Below are 14,290 nucleotides of genomic sequence, written 5' to 3'. Positions count from 1 at the left end.
AAAAAATTATTTTCTTCCCTTTCTCAGTAAATAAAAATATATGAATATCACAAGCTGAAGTTGATGGATATATCTATCAATGAGTTTTCATCACAGCATAGCTTCATTTCTTTTAGTTATTTGTAAGGTTTTGAAAATAGACTTTAAAATATAAACAGGGCGTGGTATTTTGGGCAAGTTGAGCACTGAGCAATCCATATCAAGCAAGAGAAAGAGGCATTATTCCAATTTCAAACTTAGCTTTGTGTTGATAGCTCAGAGAGAGCTCTGAGCTCTCACACTGGTCTTTTCTTTTCCCATTACTACCTCTACACTTGCACTTCCTTAATGACAAATTGATTAAACCAGATGTCTATTTCAACTTTAACAACTCTTGTACCAATTACTAATTACCATACTAATGGCCTATCAGGTGTGCATTATAAGCCCAGATCTATGCTGCACAATGGGTATTTTATCTGAGAGTTAAGAACTGAGAATAATTAAGAGATTTTCAGCAGCTTTGAAAAATCATGAGAATTGTAGATCTACCAAGAAGAATTTGAGATTCAAAAAACCTGTATTTTTAAACTCACAATTTAAAATGAATCAAATGTCTGGATTACTATATACATTGAATTTGTGTACAGGTAATAAGAAAACATGGGTATTTTGGATGGATCTACCTTAGAAAACTGCTTTTCCTTCAAATAAAAACTATATCCTCCACGATGTATTGACTTGGATAGCACAAACCCTGAGAGCAGACACGGAGAGTCCCTTCAGCCTTTGCTCAGTCCTCATCAAAATTCCATCATCAATTGGCTGCAATAAGCAGCAATAGCAACACAACCACTTTAAAGCCACTCAACACTCACTGTACTATTTCAAACCTGGTTTTCAACACAAAACAATTCTACAATAGGCAATATTTCAGTTAACAATCAATAAAATCAGTATCACCTTCAAATCATTCAACCTGTTTTTATTTTTAATGCCAAACTTAATACAGATTCTATTGAAAAACTATTTTCATTGTAAATTCTCCTTGCACACTTTCTCTGCCCAGTGCTAAAAAAGGAAACCCTGGAGTGCAAGAAGACTTTGTTATATCAGTTCAACTCAGGAGAGAAATACAGTGTTGGTTAAATTCAAACTCACCTTCCATTCCATATATACTCTGAATTCTGTACACAGTGAAATAGTAAGGGAAATACTTATTTTGACAGGCAATATCCTAATGCTTTATTTTATTTGCATAGTGTCCTGATAATTCAAGAGAAAACTATTCTGAAGTAATTCCTATATATACTTCCCACTGGATTTAATTACGAAGTGATTTTATAACTTTCAAAAAATCCATTTTAATGGATTAAAAAGTTCAGACTACATTCAATCAAGTATCTCAGAAAATGATGGATATTAATAATATTCAAACATATTAAGTATAGATCAGGTCAAATAATCACTCATTTCTATCTAAAAGGATTTTTCCTTAAAACAGAAAAAAAAGTTTTCAGTCATTTAAAAGGCATAAGTGCTATTCATCACTTACTAAGAACTGATGCTTTGTGCCTCACTAATTGGTGTCATTTCAGGAAGTTACAACTTCATTTAAAAACAAACAAACAAAAAAAAGAAAACCCAACAAAAATGGAAAAGGTGAGTTTTGGGAGACAGCCAATACTATTTAATAAGCTCACCATAAAATCTTTCCCACCACAAATCTCAAAAAAGGTCAGAATTTACATGAACATGCACAATATACTATTTTCAGAAACAGCTGGGGTTCCTTTGAAATCATCTCAATTTTACAGACCACTTTCAAATCAGAAGAAACCACATTACCTGTCTCAAAACTCAATATATCTGTGGCCCACAACAATTTTTACTGTTTTTTCTCACAAGTGGAGTTTCCATTACTGAGTACTTAAAGTCTAGCAGTACATAATGAAATACCAGTTTTGCGTATTGAAATCAATGTCTGTAACTAAATCATAATTCTCTTTACAATATAACTCCATTCTCTCTAAACTTCAGCCAGCCAAACCTCATTTGTTCAGACAATCAGTTAAGGAAAACGAACCAATTCTTCTTTCTCTCTAATAAAATACTGTAGAAAAATCTTACTATTTACTCAATACAGTGGTACCATGAGTGACTCAGGGAAAGAATTTAATGAAGTGTTTTTACTAGAATATATTTAAATGCTTCTACCAGAGAAGGTTAAACATCTATTTTATCCTTGGTGGAAACCACAGAAGAAAGGGGAAGCTTTACAAAGAAGCTCAAACAATACATCTCCAGCTGTAGCAATCCAATAGTCAATCAGTATTGATTGATTTATCTTACCCTAAATTGAAAACTAATTAAAAAAGAACCTACTTGCTTATGAAACAATTGAAAAGTGATGGCTTTACATAGCAAAAAGAATTTTTTTTTAAAAAAAGAGTTTCTTGAAGGACACAGTAATACTGCTCTAAGTCCCTTTCTTCAGTTATTTCCCTTCTTTCCACAGAATTGACGAACTGCCCCTGTCTATGATGCTACAATGATCAGCATGGATGGGGACATATCAGAGCACTTTGGTTTTCCTCCTCAGCTCTTTTCCACCACAAAGGACCAACAATGATACATAACATTTTGATAAGCCATTTTTAAATATGATCTGTATTTTCTATAGTAGCCAAGATCCCCTTAAAAAAACCCCAAAAATTAAGAGACCACTGAGAACTCTGAGAACATTGATTTTGGAAATGTTTACATGTACTGAAACTGACCAGTGTTTATGTGTCATGAAGGCAAAAGTAATAAAATATGTCAAATTCTTTGTTCTAGATAGCAAGTCTATAATAAAACTGTAGTAGCAACATTTGTTTTCTGGAAGATGATCACCTTGAAAAGGTTTTGTCCTCCATAAAGTTTTGTAGGACTGTTTATTCTCAATTTTTTTTTAATCTCCTTAAGTATTTGCCTTCCACAACGGAAATATCACTTTCCTCCCTTCTGCTCCATAGTTAATTGTCCACAGCTGACTGCAGTAGCAGTAGCCAGCAATAATAATAGTGATGTAGAGGGTTGTTACTGTAACACAGCACATATTGAATTTAATCGGTTACAACAGAGCAGTATATAATAGAATTTTTTAAAAGAACTCCCTGAAATATCTGGTTTTGTCAGTCACAACTCAGCTGATGGATTTTTTCTGATGACAGCAGGAAGAGTAGCCAGAAAAGCCATCAATTATTTTCTTTTCCTTCTCTAAAGTGAACTACTTATCTTTAACCAAAGTAGTAGGAAGGGTAAACCAAATTCATACTGTACTGGAAATCTGTGTTCTTTCTCCCCCTACCTGCAGAGTAATTCACAGATCCTATCCTACACGTAGCAATTTCTGATTGAGGGAAATTAATTATGGTGAGATTAATTATGGCTCCCACGAACAATGACAGTTTATAATCCAACCCCAGCAATATGAAAGAACAGAATAATTATATTAATGGTGAACAGAGGTGGTGACCAGGATAATCAAGCTGCATGTATTTATGTTTTGTGGAGACCCCAGCACTGTACCTGGCAGAAAGGACAGACTGCAGTGCTGGGGGTATTTGGTTCATGCAGGTGAGAAAAGACAAATGCCTGGTGGAGCCACATGTTGAAAAGAAGATTGTCTTCACTGTCAGCAGCTTCCTGCAAGTGTTTTCTGGAATTTAAACACTCTGTTGGCTGTCTTATAAGAAATTCTCCAGTCTCCTTTTTCACTTTCTCAAAGCAGCAATGCCAGGAGATGCTGTAACTGCAAACACCTCTCCCACCGGGCTGGTGCTTCACAAGAGCTCTTCATACTGAGTTCTGGCTTATGTGACTGATGCTACTCAGCATCCCTAACTCTTAACTGGGTTCCAGTCCTGGCCACAGAGCAGCATTCCCAGGTGCCTCCATTGCACATCCTGAGAGATGCAATGCAGCACAGGCCCATCATTTTCAACTGCTTGAACTGGGTTTAAAAAAGACAAACTCAAATTGTAAGTCTTTGCAACCTATTCTGACCCTGTCTGAGACTAAGAAAAAGCACTGGCTATGCAGATATGTGGAATTTTGCTTTAAAGCTAGCCCTAGGCAAGATGTAAAGCCAGCCCAATGCACAAAGCCCTCTGACCTCCTCCTTTCCAAAAACAAGCACAGAAATTAAAGCTACAACTTTGCTGGGTAAGAAAAAATCAGACTCAATAATAAAGCAATTTTATGGCAGCCATAACCCCCACTTTTTCTCTTGCTCCCAGTAATTCTTCCATGGGGCACAGTCTATGCTTTTTTCTCTTTTTCCTGCATGAGTATACATCAGCATCACTCCCACTCCTAATTTCATCTCAGTCTGAACTCAGTACCTAACTAATTAAAGGCAGAATTAGTGTCTTCATCTTATATTTACCTTTAAATCTTTATGAGTCTATTTCAGACATAAAGAAAATGCAAACTTCTCTGTTCTTTTCAGCTGTGCTATTCTATTTTAATAAAAATAGCACGTGGAAGCATTGCCTTAACTGTACATCTCTAGACAACTGACAGTTTGCACCAAAAATCACTAGCATTTTATATAAAGAGGTTGGCCTTACAACAAATGCATCCTGAGCACTGGAATTCAAAACAGATCTCACTGGCATGGGATCTGTGAAAGGCTTGGGCAGCCTGCCCTGTTCCACTGCTTCACTGATATAACCTGCACTGAGCAAAACAGATTATTCACATGCCAGTCCCTCAATGACACGATCACAGCATTCAAAGAACAGTTGTTCAGAAAATGAGATTCACTTCTTTTGAAAGAAAACCCAGCACCATATATTTTTTGAATAGGAAGCCAAAAAGATATTAATTAAATCTCTATCCAGTACACATCCAAACATAAACCAAGTGGGCACAAGAGACAAGGACAGTGCTGGCATTCCTTCTTTAGCCAGGAGGGTTTGAACAATTGTAAAACAATACCTGTTTTCCCCTGCACTTAGCATTTTTGGAGGTAGCCTGAAACTTCCTCTTTTCATTACTATGAAATATCTTAGAAAACAGCTAAAGCCCAGTGGTAAGAGGATTCTCCTCTGTTGAACTTGCCAAACCAAAAGTCATTTTTATGTATGTGCACACAGCCAGTTATGGAAGATCCTAACTTAGAAACCAAAGCAAAATTACTTCATTCTCATGAAAGAGAAACTCTCATGCTGAAACCGCTCCCCATTTTTCAGACAATTAGTACTAAACTCAGAAAGACAAAAGGCATAGGGACAGAACACAGTGAAGTCCCAAGGTACAAAGCTCTTTGCAAGGTGCTTTGCACCAGGTCATCCTCACTTATGCTCTGAGAGCACTGTCTTCTAGGAATGATACACGACATTCCAACTCTCATTCCTTATTTCTGCAAAACTGAACAATTTCTTGAATAAAATGTAATGTTTGGCTGTAACAATGCTTAACAAAGTGTAGTTTCACTTACAGAGAGCCGGCAACTCTGAAAGATCCCAGAGAGCCTCATGAACTTTACATATAATATACTGAATATAGCAAAGCAGACAAAGTGAGCCTCCTGCAGAACAAAAAAAATCAACAGAAAGGCCAAGAGTGACATACAATACTGCCAAAACCCGTATTTTCCTTTTCTTCAAATTTTAGATCTCAAATGTTTCAAGTGCCTTCTGAGGGTTTGAGCCATTAGAGTGCATTTGGGTCATGCTCTGAAGCTTTGATATTAGACATATTTTTTAAATGAAAGCTGCAATTTAAGAAAAAATGATTGATGCAAGAAACATGAATTAAAAGAAAAAAAATAGCTCATATCCTTGAAAGATCTGACAATAATTACTACATGTAGAGCAGAAAATGAGTACATTTAAAACATAAATGTACTCATAAATGTTGAAGTAGGAGTTTTATTTTATTGTTCTCCTTAGAAACCTAATGATCCAGCACAGTGAGAACTAGCTGAGAGCATGAACCTGTCCTTACAGAGGCAAGCTGAAATTTTCAGGCAGTTAAATAAGAAGAGAGGCAGTTGCTAAACCCACCAACATTGCTAAACTCACCAGCAGCTACATGACAGATTTTGCTGTAATTCTCCACCAAACGTCACAGGTAATGGAGTAACATGCATTAGCATGTCAAACTTTCCTCTTAAACTAAAAAAATCAAGGTCTGGACTCAGCAGGAATAGGTAGAAAACACCTCCTATCAAATACAATCAAATATGTTAAACTAATGGTGAAATATTATCAAATGACAGAAATACAGGGAAAAGTGTTGAAATCAGGAAAAAAACCCCAAAATCCTTTTATTTTATACTTTTAAACTTTACTTTAGAAAACCACCAACCACCATGGTAACCAGTATTAAATGTATTATACCCTCAATCAGGAAAAGACACTTTCTCAATAGAGTAAGGGGTTTTTTATTAAATTTCCAGCAATAAGAATTCCTTTTAGTCTATTTGGCTTTGTGATTTGTGTGTGTGTGTGTCTGTGATAAAGGAAGTTCAAATCAAGTGAATTTATTATATGATTGCTGCCAATTCTTCTCCTACTGAAAAGCAGCAAGAGAAGCTCTGTGTGGAAATAATTGGGAAAAGATTTACTCTGCTATCTGCAAATAAAGCTGCAGTGATATCAATAGAATAGTGAATTTGACTCTTAACCCAGTATATTTTTTACCTGTAAGATGAATTGTACCATTCTGTGGAGGGGAATTATACAGAAGAGTATGGCTGGATACTTTAAAATCTCATTCTTATGTACAGCAGACTATCAATAAGTGTTTATTTTTTATGCACAGATCCTTACATTATTAAATAGCTATTTAAAGCTTACATACAGGAAAGATTTTTACCAAATAAATACCGTATATTTTAATAAATAAAATAGCATTTCTTCCACTTTTACGTAAGAGGTATGTCTAAGAAATTAATGGTGTGGACATTTATTAGAACTAAAATGAGCAATACATTTTATAATCTTGAATTTATCCTTCTTACAACTATATAAAATATACTATGAAATGTGAGATTTAAACTAATACTTTTCCCCCAGTATTTTCCTTCCAACAAGTAGTGCTTCATTACAGAGGTTTTGAAGCCCAATTTTAGCCCAGTTCTTACATGGTGATGAGGAAAGCTACAGACACATCACCAAGTGAAGGCTTTCACTTGCAAGAGCCCAGATTTACTGAAACTTCTCAAAGAATTATTTAATTACTCACTTGATCACATCATTTTCATTTGTTTCTTCCTTGCCTCCAGCAAAATTTCTCTCATTTAATATCAAAATTTGAACTTTGAAACACCCCCTTTGCATATTCTGCACATTCCTACAAGCCTATTCCCTGAGAAGGTCCCTGTACATAATCCTGCATATGGATACATCAAAACATGGAAGTTTGAAAACCTCTGTCAACAGAATTCGATGAGAAAATAAAATCAGCAGCTAGTAAATCAAATGTTAGAGAAAATTAAATAAAACAACTACCTTGAAGCAATAGTTTTCCCTAAAAATATGGTTTAAGTCACCATGATTTTTCTGTTACTACCAATTGCATATTTCATTTTCAAAAAATTAAGGGGAAAAACAAGAAATCAAGAATTTTTATTTGTATCTGGTTTTAGTATTTACAGTCTAGTAACTTAGAATAATCCAACCATTACAACAATTTCCTCATGATCAGGTGATTACGAAAAGTTTTTACCAACTGAAACGACCAACTTAACAAACAAAAAAAATAACATTTGACAAATATATGATCATGTGATCATGAATGGTCATTTAAGAAACATAGTAAAACAGAATGAGAATTTGTGCTCCAAGCTGCTTTAGAACAATAATTTTAATTTCAAATGGCACTGTGCTGCATGCCATCCAACACCACAATCAAGAAATTAATGCATCTGAGAGATGGGTATGCTAAAAAAATGCACAAATAAATAAGGTCTTCCATAAAAGCATACAGTTGATAAAGTAGGGAGGGAAAACTAAAAGAAAAATAAAAAATGTTGTAAACTTTCCTGAATTTCATAAAACCTCTGCCCACAAGGCATTGTGGTACACAACAGAGCCCTGCAGCTATGACTCCCTAATCAATAGGATTCTTGACAGAAATATCAATCTATCCTTCTCACTGAACAGCCAGAGTTTGGAATTTTCATTGAAATACTTATTTTAGCAAACCACAAGGTTGTAGATTTGCTGCTGAGGTTGTACGTTTTTAGCCTAACTAGTCAGTAGCAAAATAACCCCAAAACATTCATCCAGAGCAATGGAGAGCAGTATTCCCACTTTGAATCAAGTTTCAGATTATTTATACAGAATATAATAAAGTAATAAATACAAGTAAAGCATTGAGCTGATTTTAGTTTCTCCTTATCTTCTACATAATGACTGCATATATCTCTTATGATACATTCAAGAGAGGTTGTGAGGGTACAAATTATTTTTAAAGATGAAATAGTTTTCTATTTCTTAAGCATAATACAAAATAAATCAAGTTCATATTTTTCATATTAAGTTTAGAATGAGTATGGGACTGCATTCAGTGACTCATTAGTGATTGGTTTTTTAAATTATTTTTTAATGCTCTTCATCTCCTGATGTTCTAAGGGAAATAGTTAAAAAACCATTTGATTGAAACTTCCATACATGAGTGGATCACTCTCTCAAAACAACCATGAGAGTAAAATGACACATTCTAACTTATTTCCTCCAACTCAAAATCTGTGGTTATTTGCTTGAGTACCCATGAACCCAACAGATGTAATTTCATCCCCAAAAAAACTCACCAACACTTTAAATATCAAATGCTTAAACACAATAGCTTGCCCTGGACAAGCCTTGGGTTTGTGTATGAATCTAGAACAGGAATGCATTACATGTGACTAAAAAAGAGATTTTCAGTCTGAAACTGCAATTTTAAGTTTACTCGTGAAAAGTCAAAATTCAAATTTCTATTTCATCTGTGTTGTGGCATTGCTGTAACTTCTGAGGAGGGAAGTCCACAACTAGGAAAACCTTTTCTCTTCTAGTCCAGTAAGTGGGATAAAAGAACCTTTTAGGATAGACAAACTCATGACAGCAGACTGATATAGTTAAGCAGCACAACCAGTCACATGAGAAAAAAGTTCCAAATCAGAGTGGAAAAAACAATGAAACAGAGGACAAAGGACACCAACAACCACAGAGATACATGAAAGACAGGCTGGGGTGAAGGCCTGAAAAGGGTGCCTTATATGGAGGGTAGCCAGTAAAGAATTGGCATTTTCAGCACTGAAACTGTTTTCTGTGGTTCAGGTGTTAAAAAGGATAGAGGAGAAATTGTTGTCTTTTTCTTCCTATTCTTTGTATAGTCAGAATGGCACCAATTCAAGTCCAGAGCTGGTAGCTGATAATCAGATCACTCATTAACACCTAGAACTGATTAATTGTGTGGGTACAAAAAGAGGGGGAAAAAGACTTCTCAGTGAAGACTTAATTCAGAGCTTAAAGATATCATCATTCCAGCTTTTGTCATGATAAAATTTCATCACTTAGTCCTAATCTTGACTTCCCATCTCATCCTGAGAGTCTTCAATTAGCTGGACACAAAGTCCCAGAGGTAGCAGGGGAACAGTACAGCTGCCAGCACAGCTCTTTCTCACGGATATACACAGATCCTCTGCATCAGAAATCTTTGTTCTTTACAATTTATCAAGCAAAGTGTTATAGGTAGGATCCAAGCCAGTTCATTGACTAAATCAAAGACAAATTCACAAATCTGGTGTAAGTGGATGTCCTGTGGCAGGCAGAGCAGAAGCTCCTGGCAGCTCTCCCTGCTGGGGAGGAGTCAGCTGGATTCATGTGCGTTCCCCCCAGTTCCAAACAAAACTGCTAAGGTAAGTTTGTTGCCAGACACTATTACAATAATTATAACTGCAAAATGAATAAAGTTCCTATTAAATAACACAGTGTATCTGATAGAACAGACTGAAAGAAGCATCTTAAATTTAAGGCTATTCACAATTAACTTCCATGTGCTATTTGTCCTATTTGATAAGTTACTCCACTTCAGCACTTGATTGTTCTTAGGACTCCATTTGTTGTGAAGGTGCAAACTCTTCCTCTAAACACAAGAGGCTATTCCAGTCCAAAAAAAAAAGAGTACTTTCCATGACAGGTCTACACATTCCTATAGTCTTGATTTTATGATGTGGGAAAATGTCTAAAACACCTTAGTAAGGTTCCAAAATCCTAGAATCACTGTAGATTCCCATCAAAATAAGTGACAAAAGTAATGAATGTAATTACCAACTCATATGTATTTTTTTCTTCACATTAATGTTTTAAAAACTTAAGAAAAAGGAAGACAAATAGAAGTAATTCAAGTTTGTTCTTGGAAAAAAATGGATTTTTAAAAAGTCTTCAGTACCCTCAAAACATTACTAAAATTCTTTTAACTAAAGTCTAAGTAATAGTGAAATTTCCTGAGAAATGTAGGGAACACTATATCCACCACCAAAACATTAGCAGGTCAATCAAAAAACCAGTACTAAAACAAGGATATGAAATGGGAAAAATAGTGATTATTCACTAATCAAGGATTGCAATAACTTTAGGTTACATTTAATTGTACTCACAGTTGACACTGGTCTCCTTTGATTCCTTTGGTTGTGCAGAAACATTTTCCTGTTTGCATGTGACAGATATTTGCATGTCCACTGCATGTGCAAGCTGTAAAAACAAAAAGGAAAAATGAGATTTCCTCACTCATACTTAATTTGATAATTAAGTGAATATTCATAGATTTTAATACTTCATCCCAAACACATTTCCTACAAGCTGTATTGAAATATATATCTAGTACTACTTCAAATATAATATTTTTCAAAAAAAAATTCACTAGCATATCGCTTCCTTTATTTTCTGCAGAGTTAAAAACTATTCCTGTATCATTAGAGGCTGTCCTCCACATTTTAAGTAACAGCAGTTTGAGAAAAGCAATTAAAACCTACCATTTCAATGTGCAACACAGAAAATAATTCATAATTCATCTTTGCTACACAGGGTGAAATCCTGACCAATGACAAAATCCATTTAGCTTGAAATGTCTAATTAAAGTGTTATTGCAGATGTTTGGCAAAAGATCTAATATAATTGGAACTCTCGCTATTGACAAAAGTGAACAAAAAGAAATCTCAGAAACCATTTGAACAAAGGCAGAGCAAACACTACAAGTATAGTCCACAAGAAGAGTTTTCTAGAAGCTGGAAGCAGGCAACTTTAAAAGCTCCTGGAATCTGAAGGAGAATCACAGGAACTGAAGGAGAATCACAGGAACATCATCATCCCTCCACTCCTTTAAGGCCAAAGAAATTCTCTCCACATTGGTCTGCTCACTGCCACTCTTGCTGCCTGATAGATTCTCACCTCAAAAACATTTTCCTATTCCCAGTTCTTGAGCTCTCTTCTTCCTTTTCCTTTCCATGTTTATTTGAATTACCATCTTGCTTAGGCAGCTATTTTTAATTCCTAATCAAGTGTACCAAATTTACTAATCTCTCCCTGGTAAATGTGTCAATACATCCCCACATCAATGGAATGATTCCCTGCTAATATTCACACCACACCCAAAGTCTTTCTTTAATCCAAAGTAATTCTGAACCTACTAAGATGTTCATATTAGGCTTTCACTGAAGTTTTAATTATGACTAAGATAAAGGATTTAATATATGAGGTCCTGCTTGGGAACAGATATGGTACCAAGTGGTGACCTGTATAAGATAAAAGTTTATTCTCTATTTTATAATCTCATATTGAATTCCTATCACAGACTGAGTTTTAAACTTCCCTTATACTGATAAGGAATAACACACAATAAATCCTTCTTCGACTGTGTCCCATCCCATACACATTCTCACCTCTCTGCCACAGCCTAAGACGAATAGAGAAAAAGGTACTAGACAAAGTAAAAACCTAATTAAATCTAAATTATTATTGAAATAATATGTCCATTTCAGGACTCCAATGGTTTGTTCAGCCCTCAGAGGGCTCATTAAATAGCCAGATGAACTTAAGGAAGAATTCTTACTAAGGAGATGCCAGGCATTTAATCTGTCTGCAAGAAACACCAGAAATTTCTATGCAGCACATAGTGATGTGTGATGTTTTTCTCTGTTTCATAACACAACACTTCTGAAAAATACCTGCAGTTACCACAAAATCCTACATATTGTAATTCTGCTATCCTCTTGACACTCTACATTAAATGTTCATGGAAGTGCTGCCACTACATTATCAGTTAGGTTTTTCCAAATCCATTCATGTTTTCCACTCTACATTTATAGAATTATTATTTAGGCACTTTAAGCAGAAAAAGCCTCTTCACAAAAGTTAATTTTAGTTGTGTAAATCTTTGCAATGCTTTCAGTGAAAAATACAGGAATATATTTTTAGTATCTTATTCTGCTTATAGTTAAGTACTCTTAACAGTGATGCTCCATTACAGGACAGAACCAAAGTTATAAAGGAGCTAAAAGGGTGAATTCTGAAGCACATTCCAAAAGTTGTCAGTGTTTTGACAAATATAAAAGCTATTGCAAACTAACCTTAATTGATTGCTCACACAATTATTGCTCATTTAATAGGAAGTAGATCACAAATGTGAAAGTGGAAAACATAAGTGATTATATAGTAGCAGCAGCAGCAGTTCAGTGAACATTACTCTTATTCAGCAAGTTCCTATTAACCTCCCTGTTCCTAGATAATACCAGGGGAAAAGCCAACACCTTTGTATTTACACTTTTTAAATCTAGAAAAAATCTGTTTCACAGCAATGAAAGCATATATTGATATGCTTTTTATATGCCATCAATTACCTAGGATTTGCAAGTGTGTGATGAAAAATTGACTCCTACCAATCTGTGGATCTCTATGTGGGGGTAACCCCCAAAAAAATCATTTTAGCCATTGCTGCTCTTACTGGAGCAAATGTGAATGCATGTGATCAAAGAAATGCAATAGCAGAGCAGGACAATATGGTAGGAAATTGGAAGAAGATTGACATTCTTCCATTACCCCAATATTTCTGTACTCCTCTATACATATTTTCTTTCTTATTTTCTATTTGTTTCTCTCTGCTTAACCACTCTCAGTGAATGATTTCTCCTGGGATAATAATGCAGCCAATAATTAAAACTGCAGCTAAGGTAGGATCCTTCCCAGCTTAATGCTACCAGTTTTGCTACCTTGAAATTTAACAAGGGATTTTTCTTGGGATTAGTTTTAAAATCATATTTTGTACCAATCATTGTCAGCTGGCAGAAATCAGGAAAAGAGATTCAATTTATATTTTCCATACTTTTTTGAGGCCAACACTTGAGTTCATTCACTGAAAGGGGTGTCAAGAACTGGAACAGGCTGCCCAGGGAAGTGGTGAATTCACTGTTCCTGGAGGGATTTAGGATGTGTGGATGTGGCACCTGGGGATGGGGGTTTGTGATGGGCTTGGCACTGCTGGGGTAATGGTTGGACCGGGTGAGCTTAGAGGTTTTTCCCAAACTAAATGGTTCCATGATTCTGTGACTTTGTGCTACACCCTTGGACAGAAACAAGTTCAGCCCAACCGCAGCTCTTCCCATCCCACTCTTCATCTTCAGCTTGGGTTTATATCATGCACACCTGCTTTTGTTTAAACAGTTATTTTAAATACTTAATTACCACGCTTTTTACCAAGAATTAAATATTTAAAATAAATAATCTATGGCTCACAATAAAAACCTACTTAAAAGATAGAATTTAAACCTTTGTTTGTTATTTTTAACATAATAAGTGAAATTATGACATTAGAGATTTAAAAACAACGAGAAAAAAAAAAACTCACCCTTGCAATATCTACTCTATTTTTAGGGAAATAGCAGCTCAAAATACTCTTTTGTACAACATGCAGATTTTAAGTGGAACAGAAAGATTATATGAAAACAATATAATTCAGTAGAACAAATCCATGCTGCAAAATCACAACCCTATAGAATTTATTAAATAACAAATCCACTGTATGATTGATTCCAAGTTGCCAGCTCAGCATATAAATGTTCTTGCTGACAACAAAAGAATACCCATCACTATTTCCATGCAGTATGCATTTTAAACAATTGAATTTAAAAATACTTATTGCTTAGCCCCCATCTCCAACATACAGCTGCAAGAGCATTTTTTCTCTCAAATGGAGCTCACTACAGATGGTGATTTAAGTAAATATGTTTGCTTACATGAAAGGTTGCTAAACCAGAGCTGCATGTGGATAATCACCA

At 35.2% G+C, this 14,290-nt stretch overlaps 1 protein-coding gene across 3 annotated transcripts in view; it reads right to left on the bottom strand.

The window, feature by feature from the left end:
• ATRNL1 (attractin like 1) overlaps nt 1-14,290 on the bottom strand; it is a 431,847-nt gene that overhangs the window by 290,426 nt on the left and 127,131 nt on the right. For all 3 annotated transcript variants that reach the window (XM_066554160.1, XM_066554162.1, XM_066554163.1), the window contains exon 20: nt 10,619-10,712. In XM_066554160.1, the coding sequence (XP_066410257.1) occupies nt 10,619-10,712 (94 nt within the window). The remainder of the gene's footprint in view (nt 1-10,618; nt 10,713-14,290) is intronic.

Source organism: Molothrus aeneus, chromosome 8 (genome assembly GCF_037042795.1).
Source record: "Molothrus aeneus isolate 106 chromosome 8, BPBGC_Maene_1.0, whole genome shotgun sequence".
In the NCBI taxonomy this organism is placed as follows: Eukaryota; Metazoa; Chordata; class Aves; order Passeriformes; family Icteridae; genus Molothrus; species Molothrus aeneus.
The sequence above is the reverse complement of the archived record's forward strand: the minus strand, read 5'-3'. Positions and strand labels throughout refer to the sequence as shown.